General features: G+C 34.8%; 1 protein-coding gene across 1 annotated transcript in view; it reads right to left on the reverse strand.

Annotated features, from left to right (window-relative positions):
* The window catches only part of LOC124641005, a 117750-nt gene that overhangs the window by 21287 nt on the left and 82537 nt on the right, over positions 1 to 13926 (reverse strand). Inside the window, exon 2 of the mRNA XM_047179011.1 lies at positions 7776 to 8134. Coding sequence (XP_047034967.1) covers positions 7776 to 8134 — 359 coding nt within the window. The remainder of the gene's footprint in view (positions 1 to 7775; positions 8135 to 13926) is intronic.

Raw genomic sequence — 13926 nt, forward strand, 5'->3', positions numbered from 1 at the left:
CAAACTAATATTTAAAAATAAAATAAAAGGGGTGCTAATTAAACAGGCTTCTTTTTAATATCATTATTCGCCCCCAAAAATGTATGTTGCCTTCTAAATTACTAAGTCAGCCACAATTAATAAAGCGTCGAGCATCTAAATAATACTATCTTAGCCACGAGTTATCTTCCACTCTAAATACAACTCAGCATGATGGTTATTTTTTTGCATCTAAATTTGTAGCATGCATTCTAACAGTAAACTTCTTAAATACTATTAAATGACATCATAAAAATATTTATTTACCTTCTAATTTTTTAACTCGTACCTACTGAGTTTTTTGTTTAAAATATAACACATCCCATATTAATTGACCCAGCATGGAAGTAAGCATGCAACATGCAGCAAGCATAACTTCTGTCACGGCTCCGGCGCTGCGGGGCTCCGGCGGTCCCATGCGAGCTTATCGTCGCAGATGGTTTTCACGCTCACCACCGCAGCTTCGGCTTGCTGGCCGGCTCTGCCGGCCAGCCTCAGCCGCGGCGGCGAGCGCTGAAACTACCTGCGCCTCAGCTCGCAGGCCGCCTCGCCCCTCCGCGCCTACGCGGTTTTGAATTGCACTCTAGGGGTAGGGCAGACAAGACTACGTGGAGTCGGTTTTGCAGCGATTCGTTTTCGTCACTAACTTCAATTTTTAATACAATTTTTAATTGTGTGTAATTTGAGTCTTAAAAATTAAGTACAATTTTTGATTTTATAAAAAATTAAACCGTCACTTATTTTTGCACGTCAAAGAGCTGTGACACCGGGAGTTGCAAAGAACATTGTCTTTTTTGACGTTCTACCAATCAGCGCGCAAGATGCATTCCGTTCTACGCCAGTTGACAATTTGACCGCTCTACATCGCTCTCGATCTTACAAAAAGACTGACCAATCAGGGAGAGCTTTCGGACAGTTGACAATTTGACAATTTCTCATCGATAGATTATAATATAGCGAAAAATAATGCGTTAAATTGCAATCAGGTGTTACGGTTTACAATAATTCGACAGTTTACAATCTCTCGAGATAGATTGTAATCTAACGATGTTTGTAATCTTACGGTGACATATATAAAATAAAATTATCCTTTGAAGAAAACAAGATAAGAATTGAAAAGTATTGTATAAAAATCGATGTTAGAAGTATTGGAAAGTTTCAATAACAGCAGAAATAATAAAAACTCAAAAGTTAAAAAAACAAACATATCTAAAATCTCCTGAAATTAAAAATAACATAATTTTGTACCATGAAGTTGTCTCCCCAATTAATTCAACGTAAGCGAATATTAAGCGCGTTGAGTTTACCTCTTGAGAATGCCAGCGGTGACACCACTCACTTTTTTTCATAAATAAAGAAAAAAAGATTAACGTTAAAAATTCTAAAAAATCCGCCATCCACTTCGAGTTAATGATACGGCACGCTGAGTGGAGAGAAACAAAGGTTCGGGACCTGTTTACACCGAACTGTAACTAAACAGAAGATAGATAAGTATTGTAGACTCGAGATTCTGATAAAGATTTAGGATTCAGCAATAATATAGCTGTTCCCAAGAGTGTTGATGATGCTTTTTAAGATGCTGGTAGGGCTATAGGAGAACTGATTAATCTCAGGCCGAAGTATAATCATGCCCAGTAAGTCTGATAAAAAGCCATTTCCTTCAAATTATAACACAACAGCAGCATCAACTACACACATAATATTTACAGCACCTATTATTTCATTATTTGAATATCTTACTCTGACTTTATCACTTGCTACTAGTTCACTACCTAATCAAATTACCCCATCATTTCATTACGGTGTAACACGATCCCTCTAAGACTTAAGGTTTGGCGCTTGAGACCCGCTAGACATGTCTCGATTTTTTTCTCCTCTATTTTCGATCCGTTTCCCGAAGGTTTTCGAAAGCGTCTGGCGTTCCACTTCAGGGTATGACTTCAAGGCTCGCCTTGGACTGGCGACGGCTTTGTCCTGCCTTTTTGCTTTGGTTTGAACATGAATATTTATGGGTGTGAAGATCTTTTGGTTGTTTGGTGTCTATTATGGTGTTAAGGTTGGCTGTATCTCTTGATGTCACTTTTGGCGTTATGAATTTTAATTTTTAATTACTGATTTGTGCTGAGTTAGAAGAGCACATTCAGGAACATATAAATACAACTTTTATTTATATCATCGACATAGTTTATGTTTCATTCCGAGCCAGTATTTTATGGCAAATGGTAACATTGCGTTATCAGTAACAACTAAAGGGACCCCAGAAAATGGTTATTCATTGCTTATTAGCTCTCTCCTCAGACGTTATCTTCCATTTAAAAATTCAGTCCAATCCAAAAATTCATTTCGACGTCTCTCTTGACTCATCCAAGATTTTGCATCTACCCTTCAAAATGAGTATTAAAAAGAAAATGTCATCCCATTGTAAGACCCACTTATACACAGAGCAATCATCCGAGACGCCGGCGAAACATAGGTAAAAGATATAAAAGAAAAGATATGGGGGTAAAAGAAAAAAGGGAAAGAAATGGCGACTTTTGAGGGAAGTAATGGAGATCGCAAAAGACGTGAGAGGTTGTTACTGTGTGACAGATTTCAATGATTTTAATGCATGGAATGGAACAAAAGTTTTGGAGGCAAACTTGTACTGTTGTTTCGCCTATAGTTCGGCCATTCAGAGAATGCGTTCCTGACACGTCGCGATTGAACTGACGACGTAACTTTGCAATGGCGTTGCAGTTACGATAAAAATATTTTTGCTGGTTGTTTACCGTTTTAACAATTGAGGAGCATTAAAACAACATTATTATATCAATAATCAATGAATGTAGTTACGTCGTCAGTTCAATCGCGACGTGTCAGGAACGCATTCTCTGAATGGCCGAACTATAATTATCACAGAAAGCTTGTGAAGACAACTGACTGATAAATTATGAGACTATGTTGGTTCATAGTTTATCTATTTAGTGCAGAAATAAAGTACAATCATGCTACTAATTTGGTAATTGAGAACCCATCAATATATATTTTAAATACATATTTTACATCTTCAGCAAGTACTGCAGCAACTTCGAAACGATATAGCTATCACCTCACCAAATAATCTTCATTATTTCTTAGTCCTGTTTTTCAGCATCTTGCAAAATAAATATTCCTAAGAGCATACCTTTCTTTTCACCAACTTTTAAAGAAACCATTTTCCGATTACTTTCCTTCTTCAGAATACAAAGACGGTACGACAACTTGGTACGATTGTCATTGAAATCCGATCCCTTAGAGTAATTTACTTATGAATATTAATACAGATGATGCGAAAATAAAAAAGGAACTCGAAAACACGGTTCACAAAAATGGAGGACCCTTCAATGTTACCCAAAATATGAAAACACATTAGACGGATGACGGAACACAAAAGGTTATAGAAAATTGTCAAAGTAATTTTATGCATGCTTTAATATTTGTGAGTGTTCCAAGAGGTTTGCTTAAGGATTATGTTTGCTTAAGCTTTGAAGAGGATTTTGTTGTAATTCTTTAGGTATGAAGGAAAAACTGAACCGGAAAATAATAAATGTAAAGATAAAGTTTTATATGCTAAAACCTACTCAGATGTTACTGTTTAGGCTGGGTAAAAAATACTATAAAGGTATAGTTGTAAAAATGATGCTGAAATTATTGACGCATACATACAGAAAATCACTTTTGACGAAAGGTGCAAAATATTACTCTCGTTTTAATATGATGAACGTAGAAGTATATATAGATAAGTCCCCCCTGCTGTGATTCAGTGAGGACAAGAATAGCCAAGCGTGATACAATAATATTCGAGTTTATTTTGCTTTGTCGGTTTGTAGTGAACTGGCCTAAATTACAATATGACTGCTCGTGTTTGTATTTATAATCATAAATTTGAAATTGTTGACTTGAATATTATCTGCTTGCATTTTCGTTGAGTGCGGGATTTGATGTATTTTAGCTGAATAGTTACTGACAGAAGTGAGACTGTACTTTGAGTGGTGAGATGCTGAATTAAACATGCAATAAAAATATTCTTTCCTTCTTTTATCCTAATATTTTTGTTTAGAGTTGGGGTAGCATGTCTCTTACTTCCACATTGCTCCGTTTGACATCGTCTCACAATGTACTGCTCTTACATACGGGCGGATTTTCTAAGTGCGGCTTAAAATCTGCCGCGCAGTTCCAGCAATTGTCCTTGTTTGTACTGGTAGTTGTCAATTGTTTGTTTGGACTACTTCCGCAGAAAAATCGATTGAAAAATCTGCTACTGGTAAAGCTCTATAATATTCTTACCAGTCATATTGTCTACTAAAATAATACCTACGCTTAAACAAGTTAACCCTAAATAATATTTTCTCAGTGGCCAATGTACTACTGGCCTACAATACACCGCATAAAGGCCGGCCCAGACTTTAATCACGCAGTAAAGCGCGCACCGGCCTCTGTTGTTACAGTTGGCTAAAGCTGACTTACACCAGTTTATTGCCTCAAACGTTACTACAACTATATTCGTTACTAGCAAGGTCATTAGTTTTGTGCGAGTTAAGTATAGTAACAGAATTATGGTCTGAGAAGAGACAAACATAATATGCCTTTTTAGGTAATAAAGATTTTTTTTCATGAGTGAAATAGGTGTACTTATTAGTAACTCATGAATTAGTTAGGTTCAAGACTTAACGCTAGACACGGTGTATATTAGATGGGTGACCATCTTCTCAAGTCGCGATCCAAGTTTCAAAGAGTTTAAATTTGTATCTTTGTTACTTCTTCGCGGGCAAATGCCTAAACGGGTTCTACTGAAATTTGGCAGCAGTACAGACAGAATAGCTCATTTTATAGTTTGCTTACGAAGCTGGTGAAACTTTAGGCGTAATCTAGTATAAAACAAAAGTAAAGATTTCTTTCTTTCACTCATTTTTAGTGATGACAAAGTACCTATGTGTTACCATATCTCAGTAAGATCGTCTCTTCACTACATCCCTCCCAAAATCCTCATCGAAACAAACAATAAAAACCAATTTATTCATCACTCAATTGTAAAGAGTATCGTTAATTTTATTACTAACATTACTTTTTGACTCATCCTACTTTAACGGTGGGCTAATAAAATTCATCTCTCTTCGCAAAGAGCTTTAACTTGAGCGCTTAATAATGTAATAAGTTACAGTTTTATGTTTAAGTTAAAGCGTGAAGGGCTAAGTAATGAAAGAGTAACACTATTTGTTGTCTTTTTTAAAGTCTGACTTGAGACTGAGATTATGTGCAAAAAAACGGTATCATCATCATCAGCCTATCGCAGTCCACTGCTGGGCATAGGCCTCTCCAAGTGCACGCCACTGAGATCGATTAAAAAAAACGGTATGCGTGAATCTAATTACTAAATTACGGATAAAGGATTGTTAATTTGTTGCTGAAGCAATTTAGACATTTTACACTCTAGTAATTGGGCCAATTTTTTACAATCTCCAGATTAGTTTTATTTAAAGAATATGTTTGACGTTTTGATAAACTTTTGTATAGAGAATATCGACATATTTATTCTTGAGATAGAAATTAACTGATGATTGAAAAATCGACCGTTAGTAAAATAAAAGGCGTTCTTGTAGGACTCATCTTTCTATTAACTATCTCAAATTGTATCAACTTTTGCACAGTTCCTTTACCTTTGTATTTTCTTTGTGCCTAATAATGAAACAAATACTTAATAAGTATTCCCAACGCAGACGAATTCTCAATCACCAGCCATACTCTTTACAAGGAAGAATTATGACGAAATAAATCGTCTCACAATATCTGTCAAGCTGTGACCCAATTGTGTCAAATAAACCAAGTTTATCGAAATGCAGCTAGAAAACACGGCTATTTATACATTGCAGCGTTGCACAATATTTAGTCGGATTAACATTGGAGCGTATTGAGTGCTTATTTAAAATTCAGAGCTGGTCGTCTTTTGTTTTCAGTGTTTATTTGTTAGAGAATTGGATTATTGAAGGAATAATATGTAAAAAGCAATTATCATAAATTGAATTGTATTTAGAAAAAGATGATCAATAAATAAAAATTGGACACCAAACCATTAGAATTAATTGTGTCATTTATTTTTGCGTTGCCCGGTTAACTGGGTTTTGGAGATCAGGCAAGCAGTCGCTTATTGTAAAACACTGGTACTCAGCTGCATCCTGTTAGACCGCAAGTCGACCCAACATTATGTAGTTTGGATAAGGCTAAGCAGATGATGATTTTTGAAGTAGCTATGAAGAATGTAAATGAATACGATCGTAACTGCCTGTTTTTAAGTCTATTTTCAAGTTTAAAATTAAATTATAAAGACTATCAGGTGCATGAGAAAGTGCCTTCGCGGGTACTTAATACTCTAGTACATAGGCACATCATACTATAATACAAAGTAGTTATTATCCTTAGCTGGAAAACATTTAAACGCACATGGCGACGTGCCAAGCTATGTCCATTGGAAGTTTAAAATACCTATGATCTGCCTATATTTATTTTGGCTTTTCTGTTACGAAATCGGCAAGTACTGGTTCCACCACCACTTTAGTTCATTATTTATGAAGTTCTAATGTAAACATAATATTCCAAATAATATACGATGAAAATCTTTGTTGAATCTAACTTCAATACCATTGAAAGACTAGGCAGGTAATACTATACTTTATACCTAAGTCCACCTTATCCTTATATTTAAACAAAAAAGTGTGAATATATCCTTATTAATATGATAAATATGAATAGTTCCTGAATACGGTATTCATTAGAAAACTTACTCACTCCAAACTTTACAACAAGGAAAGCTTAAACTAGCGCCTGACAGTTTTTAATAGCAACTCGCGTTATGCATCTTTTATTTTTTCATCAGGCGTCTCGTACGAAGTGCTACAGAATACAATAAAATGCTTTGTTTTCTGAATGCAGTAAAATAATTAAATTAGTTTTTTAGAAAATTGTAGTTTTTATCTTTTTTAGGCAAGCCCTGATTTTAGAACTTATGATGTTCTATGTAGTTTGTGATATAGAGCTTAAGTATACATTCTACTGAAATAAAGAAGGGTAAATATAGTAATATAATCAAGTGATCAAAGTGAACTTGTTGAGTTGAGTATTTTTCCTGCAAATCGAAATCCTATTATTTTAATGAAATAAATATTATGCAATGTTGGTACAAATTACAAAATATTCTATCACAACAATATTTCATATTCTCAATTATATTTGTATTGTATTACCTATTACGTATTTACAACTATAAATAGACACTACAGTTTGTAATGAATCATGATGTAAACAAAGCATCATAATATCGAACACGTGCGGAATTTACGAAAACATTACAAGTGAATAGGTACTTATTTATTTTTATTTTTAAATATTGTGTTTGGTTTAAATCTAATTGCGCAATATTTTATAATTATTTTATTTGTATCATTATGTTATTTATATAGTGTTAATTAGATTAATGGAGATTGCTGAAATGCGTAATTATTACACATATTTAATTACAGTTATTACAAAAATCTATTTCAATTGTAAAACTGTATGGTGTTTGTTTCTGTGAACCAGTTACTAACAGGTACTGTAACCTCAATTAGTACTTACATCATACTTGAAGATATAAGGAAACGTTTTACTAAACTCAGCTAATGCTGAAAAAATGTTTCCTTCAAGAAAACAAGTGCAAATTCAATGCCCTAATCAGAAGCAAAAAAAAATATTGTTATCAGACTTACCTCATCCAAATCTCTATCACTATCGGTATCACTGATGCCATCCCCCCTACTAACGCCATCCGCCACATCCGTCCCCCCCTTATCCCTCCAATGCTTCTCACTCGTTACAGAAAACGTAAACGTCCTCTCTCTTCTATGACTCAGAAGAACTCCTGCTGGCGTTCTAGGACTCCCATAACCGAAAATGTCCAGATTCCTAGTGGCGAAAAGGTCGTTCGTTCGATCAGATCTTGGGGCGAAGACATCGTCTTCTAAGTCTGAATCCAGGGTTAGAGTGAGGGGGGGTGATGATGCTGATCTTCTGCACTGCTGTGTCTGTGGTGGTGGTTGGGGTATGTCTGATTCGGAGTAGGGTCGTTCTGTGGACAAAAATGTTGATGTTAGTCTGAGGTACAATGATGATGTTAATTGCGACGTTGTGTATTGGTCAATACCTAGTTGGCAAGAAAACTTTGAGTGAAATCAGAAGAGTTAGAACTTAATTGGGCAAATCAATTAACAACAATATAATCAAAATAAATTATTACAACAAGCTTATTGTTGTGTATATGACTGACCTATTCCGACCTACAGAAGCACTTACCACGAAATTTTCAATCACAGTTTTGTCTACACACTGCTGCAACACTATCAACTCACGTAGAACTCTATTCCTTTCGCAAATCAAAACAATAAAACTACCAAATTCAGTCTATCTGCAAACAGAACTATTAAAGTGAAAAAAGCGGCCATTAAAAGCAATATCTCTTGTAATAAATCTAAATGTTTATTAGCAATATCGCCTACGTTGCGGTTTATAAATGTTCACGTGGGATGTGACACGAGGTACGTTTTGGCCTGGTTATTTTTAGACTGGTAGAATTGAAGGTTCGTTGGTAAACCTTTATTTCTAGAGGTCCACTAATAGGCATGATGACAGTAATCAAAAATCATTAAAATAATATATTTATTAAATTAAACTTGAAGCTTGGAATATAAAACGCGCATTGGTTTCTTTATTAATAATGTGATTAATATGTATTTTTATAAAATAAAATTACGAAATAAGGCAATCCGCCATGATATGGGCTCTGCAGATAATTTTTATTCTAAAAATATAAATCTAGTGCTAATTTAAGTTAATTGTGCAATTAAAATAGATAAAACTATCAAATTATTGTTAAACTTAGTTTTGTTCTCGTGTTCGTGACGACGTTTGCAATTTCAAACAAGTTTATAATCAGCTGTTCAATGTGCCGGCTGTCAAAAGGATAAAGTTTGAATATTACTTCAAACCCGGGGAGTATAGTGTTTTTATTTTAATAACATTGTCGTGTACACAACATTACACCAACAATACACTACACCCAAAGCAATACACGGCTCATTGTTATGAGCTACTGTCATTGCAGTGCACACCGGCACAGTTAGTGTCTCATTCTGCCTTCAACTTGTGAAAACAGAATTGACGACGATAACGTTCGCCTACACACAATAACATTACAAATTACTCTGCCACCAATAAATTTTGCTGTAAAACCTTGACATTGCTGACCTACAAGATTGTACTATTTGATTGACCTTTATTACAAAAATCCCAACTTTGTATAATGTTGTTTACCACACTTATGCTTTAGCCTAGTATTTTGCATAACTGTGTAATCAATATCTAATTGTTGCGAACCTTCCATATCATATACTTTCCCCTTTCTTTATTTAAAAATTAATAAAAAGCTTACCCTCCATTTTGATATAAAAAATATAATCTTATAGTCCACTTCTATATTTTCCAAATTTCACAAATCCCTATACCTTTACAGTCTATTTCCTTTGTTCACTAACACATTAATCAACATCTTTAAAGCTATTCTTTAACTTTTTAGGTACTAACAATACAACAATTAGAGATGATGACCCGTAGAGCCACAGTCAAAGACATGGAAGAAAAACTCAGAGCTGCGCTGAGGGAACTCGAGTCAACTAAAACCTTGTGCAAGCAGCTACTCCAAGAGAGGGATGACAGTGAAGTCGAAGTGAAGAACATAATCGACAAAAACACTTCCCTCAAGAGTGAGTTGGCCGAGCTGCACATACAGTACATGGATGTGCTCGACCAGTACACTCAGCTTCAACAAGAGATGTCCTCGTTCCATCAGTGCAGTGACACCCATGAATTGGCTTTACAGCGCATCACAGAATTAGAACAGGAGTTATGTAATGCCCATAAGGCTTTATCTATATTAGAATGTAGTAAGATTAATGAACAGGTTACTAATACTTGCAACCTTTTTGATGAGTTAGTTGCCTGTAGGTCAGATAAGGTACCATGTAGGTTAGCTGAAACTATTGACTTGACTGGTGATGATACCATTCCAATATGTCCTGTAGTTATGATGAGTCATAATAAATTAAAGAAATATATTAAAATCAATAAATTCATTAAACGGTCAAAGAGATATTTAAAAAAACAACATCTCTTAAAATTAAACATTTCTCTTAGGAAGGACCGTATTAGCTTAACTAAGACACTGAATTCCTGTACTGCTGAATTAGAATATTATAAATCTATTTATGAGATGGAAACCCAGCAGCTCCAAAACGATTTAAAATACAAGGAGTCTTTGTTAAAGGATATTTTTAGTAAATATGAGTCTTCTCAAGAACAACTAAGCAAGCGGTTATTTGAGGCAGTGGAGCTGATGGACCTGGTGAAGTCCAACACAGAGAGGTATGAGTCTCTGACAAACAGCCTTTCATGTGATAGTGCAAGCCAACCATCACCTTCAATACCATTGCCTGATATATCTGTACCTACAACTGCTACAGAGAATATTCATATGCAAAAATGTAATACTTTGCTCTTCACAGATGCATTGGGTGCTGGCTTTGGAAAAATTTTACACAATTACCTTAGCCATCACTTTACTAATCACAGTTACCATGACATAACTTTTAACCAAATTGTTGAGAAAATTAGCAGTACAACATTAGATAGTAATTCTATAATAGTTCTATTGTTAGGCAGTAGTTATGGTACAACAAAAGAGGACATTGTGAAAGGTATTGACACCTTACTTAGTTTGAATATGGGAAAATTAATGTTATGTGCTTTTCCTTATTCTGATAGTTTTTCAGAATATCAAAATAAATGTATATTTAATTTAAACTGCACATTACACATGTTGACATGTTGTCATAGCGACAAACTTTTATATTTTGACACTAATAAGTTTATTAGTGATTTCACATTGATCAAGGGAGCAGTATCTGTTCCTGGTAGTTGCAGACACACTATTGCTATGTTGATAGCCTATAATATTGACAATATTATATCTAATATAATAAACTATAGGGTAAGGGACGAGGGTATGCTGTATAGTTACACTAACAGCACACTGATAGATTGTTGTATGATGACGTCGTGTACGAAGGGGGGTCCACAAATACTATCTACCACCACTACCACCACCACCAATATGTTAGAACATTCTAACCATATTGAACACACCGGTAACATAGATTCTTCTATGCAAGTTTTATCATTTGTGGAGAACACTCCTGATATAAATAATTTAAACTAATTATTAAGACAACAGAAGATATTCCAGTATTTAATAATTTTAAAGATAGTAGCAAGTTATCTTCTGGCGACTTAGTTAGTTGTAAAAAACATAAGAGTGAGCAACATATTTTAAAACTTTTCAACCAAAATATTCAGAGTTGCTCTTCTAAACTTCTTGAAATAGAATTAGTTTTAGAACAAACCAAGTTTGATGCAATTTGTATTACAGAACATTGGCTGAAAGATTATCAAGTAGAATCTATTAATTTTGAGAATTATTCTGTAGCTAGTTACTTTAGCCGGAAATCCATGATACATGGTGGCTCCTTAATATTAGTAAAAAATCCTATTAAATATAAAGTAAGAAAAGATATAGTTGATATGTCAGTGGAACATAATATTGAATTGTCCTGTGTTGAGCTAGATAAGCATGTGTTAGTGTGTGTCTACAGACCACCGCAACACCAGAATCTTGGTGTATTTGATTCTGTCATGGAAGATGTCTTGAAAAAAGTCAGTAGCAGTAGTAAGTCAGTCATTATATGTGGCGATTTCAATATTAATATTTTAGAAAGTAATATTGTAAGTTCGAGTTTCTTAAATCTTTTTAAATCATTTAATATGCGTAACGTTTTCGAAGAACCTACTAGGATAACACCAACTACTGCTACTTGTATAGATAATGTTTTTTGCAGCTGTGAGTACCTACATAAGGAAATAGTGAATTACTTGCCCTCTGATCACAGCGGACAAGTTGTCACTTTTCGCACTAACTCTCCACCAGAGAAAACACAAATAAAATTTAGGGAATATACTTTAAAAAAAATCGATAAATTCAATCAAACTTTAGGTGATAAACTGTGTGCACATAGCTTAAATCTTAAAAATTCAAGTGATATTTACGCCGATTTTTTCTCTATATTAAACAAACAATTCAACTTAGCTTTTCCAGTTAAAACTAAAATGATTAAGTCCAAGTTCTTATTTAGTGACTGGGCAACTCCTGGTATTCGTAAAAGTAGACAAAAGCTGTTTGAACTTTATGGTTTAAAGCCTTATAGCACCGATCCAAGTTTCCGTGACCACGTCTCAAAATATTCGAAAATATTTAAAAACGTTTGTAAACAGGCTAAATCTATTCATATTAGAAATAAAATAAAAAATTCTAAGGATAAAATAAAAACAACTTGGACAGTAATTAATAACGAAACAGGTAGGCGAAAAGTTCGCAAAACTGATTTTAGCCTAGAAACTCATAAAGGCCTCATCAACGGTAACCTTGAAGTAGCTCAAGAGTTTGAAGCATTCTTCACCAAAATACCTTTCGAAACTACAAAATCATTAAATTCTTCAACCGCCGTATCTATCGATTTACTCAAAACAAATGTAAAGCCATGCAGTTCAGTATTTAAATTTCAACATACCAGCCCCGAGGCTGTTGTTAAGGCCTTTAAAGATCTTAAAATAAAATCAACAGAAGATCTTTGGGGTATGTCTGTCAAGGTGTGTAGGTCAATTATTGAAACTATTGCACCCTATTTAGCTTACATCTTTAATGTTAGCGTAGACCAAGGCGTGTTTCCTGATCTAATGAAACACAGTAAAGTAGTACCTTTATTTAAATCGGGAAATAGCAAAGAATCAAACAACTATAGACCCGTTTCTGTTTTACCGGTTCTCAGCAAGGTATTCGAAAAGTTGATGCTTGCACAAATGTTGCGCCATTTCAATAAAAACTTCATTTTTCATAACGAACAATACGGTTTCACCAAAGGTCGCTGTACAACCGATGCTGGTGTAACTTTGATCAAGCACATCTTTAAGGCTTGGGAGGAAGCTGAAGACTCCATTGGAATTTTCTGCGATCTCTCAAAAGCGTTTGACTGCGTAAATCACGAAACGCTTTTGCAGAAGCTAGAGCATTACGGAATCAAAGATACATCCCTCCAGTTATTAAAATCGTATCTAAACGATCGGCAACTTAAAGTTCAAGTAAACGGCGTAAATTCACTAGGCTCAATGATGGCAATGGGCGTACCACAAGGTTCCATATTAGGTCCGTTCCTCTTTTTAGTTTATATTAATGATTTGCCCTATCTATTTGATAATCAACCTAGGATGGTGTTGTTTGCCGATGATACCTCTCTTATTTTTAATATTGATCGACGTAGACGTAACCTAGACGACGTAAACAATTCCATTATCCAGGTTCAAAATTGGTTCAACGCAAATAACTTGGCTCTTAATGAAAAAAAAAACAAAATGCATTCGATTTTCATTGCCAAATGTAAAAAGTAGTGAATGTGACATAATACTCAATAGTCAAAAACTAGAATTTATAAATCAGACAGTTTTCCTGGGAATCACTCTTGACAAAAAACTACAATGGGGACCCCACATAACATCTCTTGCGGGTCGTCTTAGCTCGGCCGCCTATGCTATTAGAAAGATGAGGCAGCTAGCGGACGTAGAAACAGCTAGACTGGTATATTTTAGTTACTTCCACAGCATCATGTCGTACGGCATTCTGCTGTGGGGACGAGCTGCTGACATTGAATGCATATTTATCTTACAAAAGCGAGCGGTCAGAGCTATGTACAACTTACGTGG

This window comes from Helicoverpa zea, chromosome 21 (assembly GCF_022581195.2).
Source record: "Helicoverpa zea isolate HzStark_Cry1AcR chromosome 21, ilHelZeax1.1, whole genome shotgun sequence".
In the NCBI taxonomy this organism is placed as follows: Eukaryota; Metazoa; Arthropoda; class Insecta; order Lepidoptera; family Noctuidae; genus Helicoverpa; species Helicoverpa zea.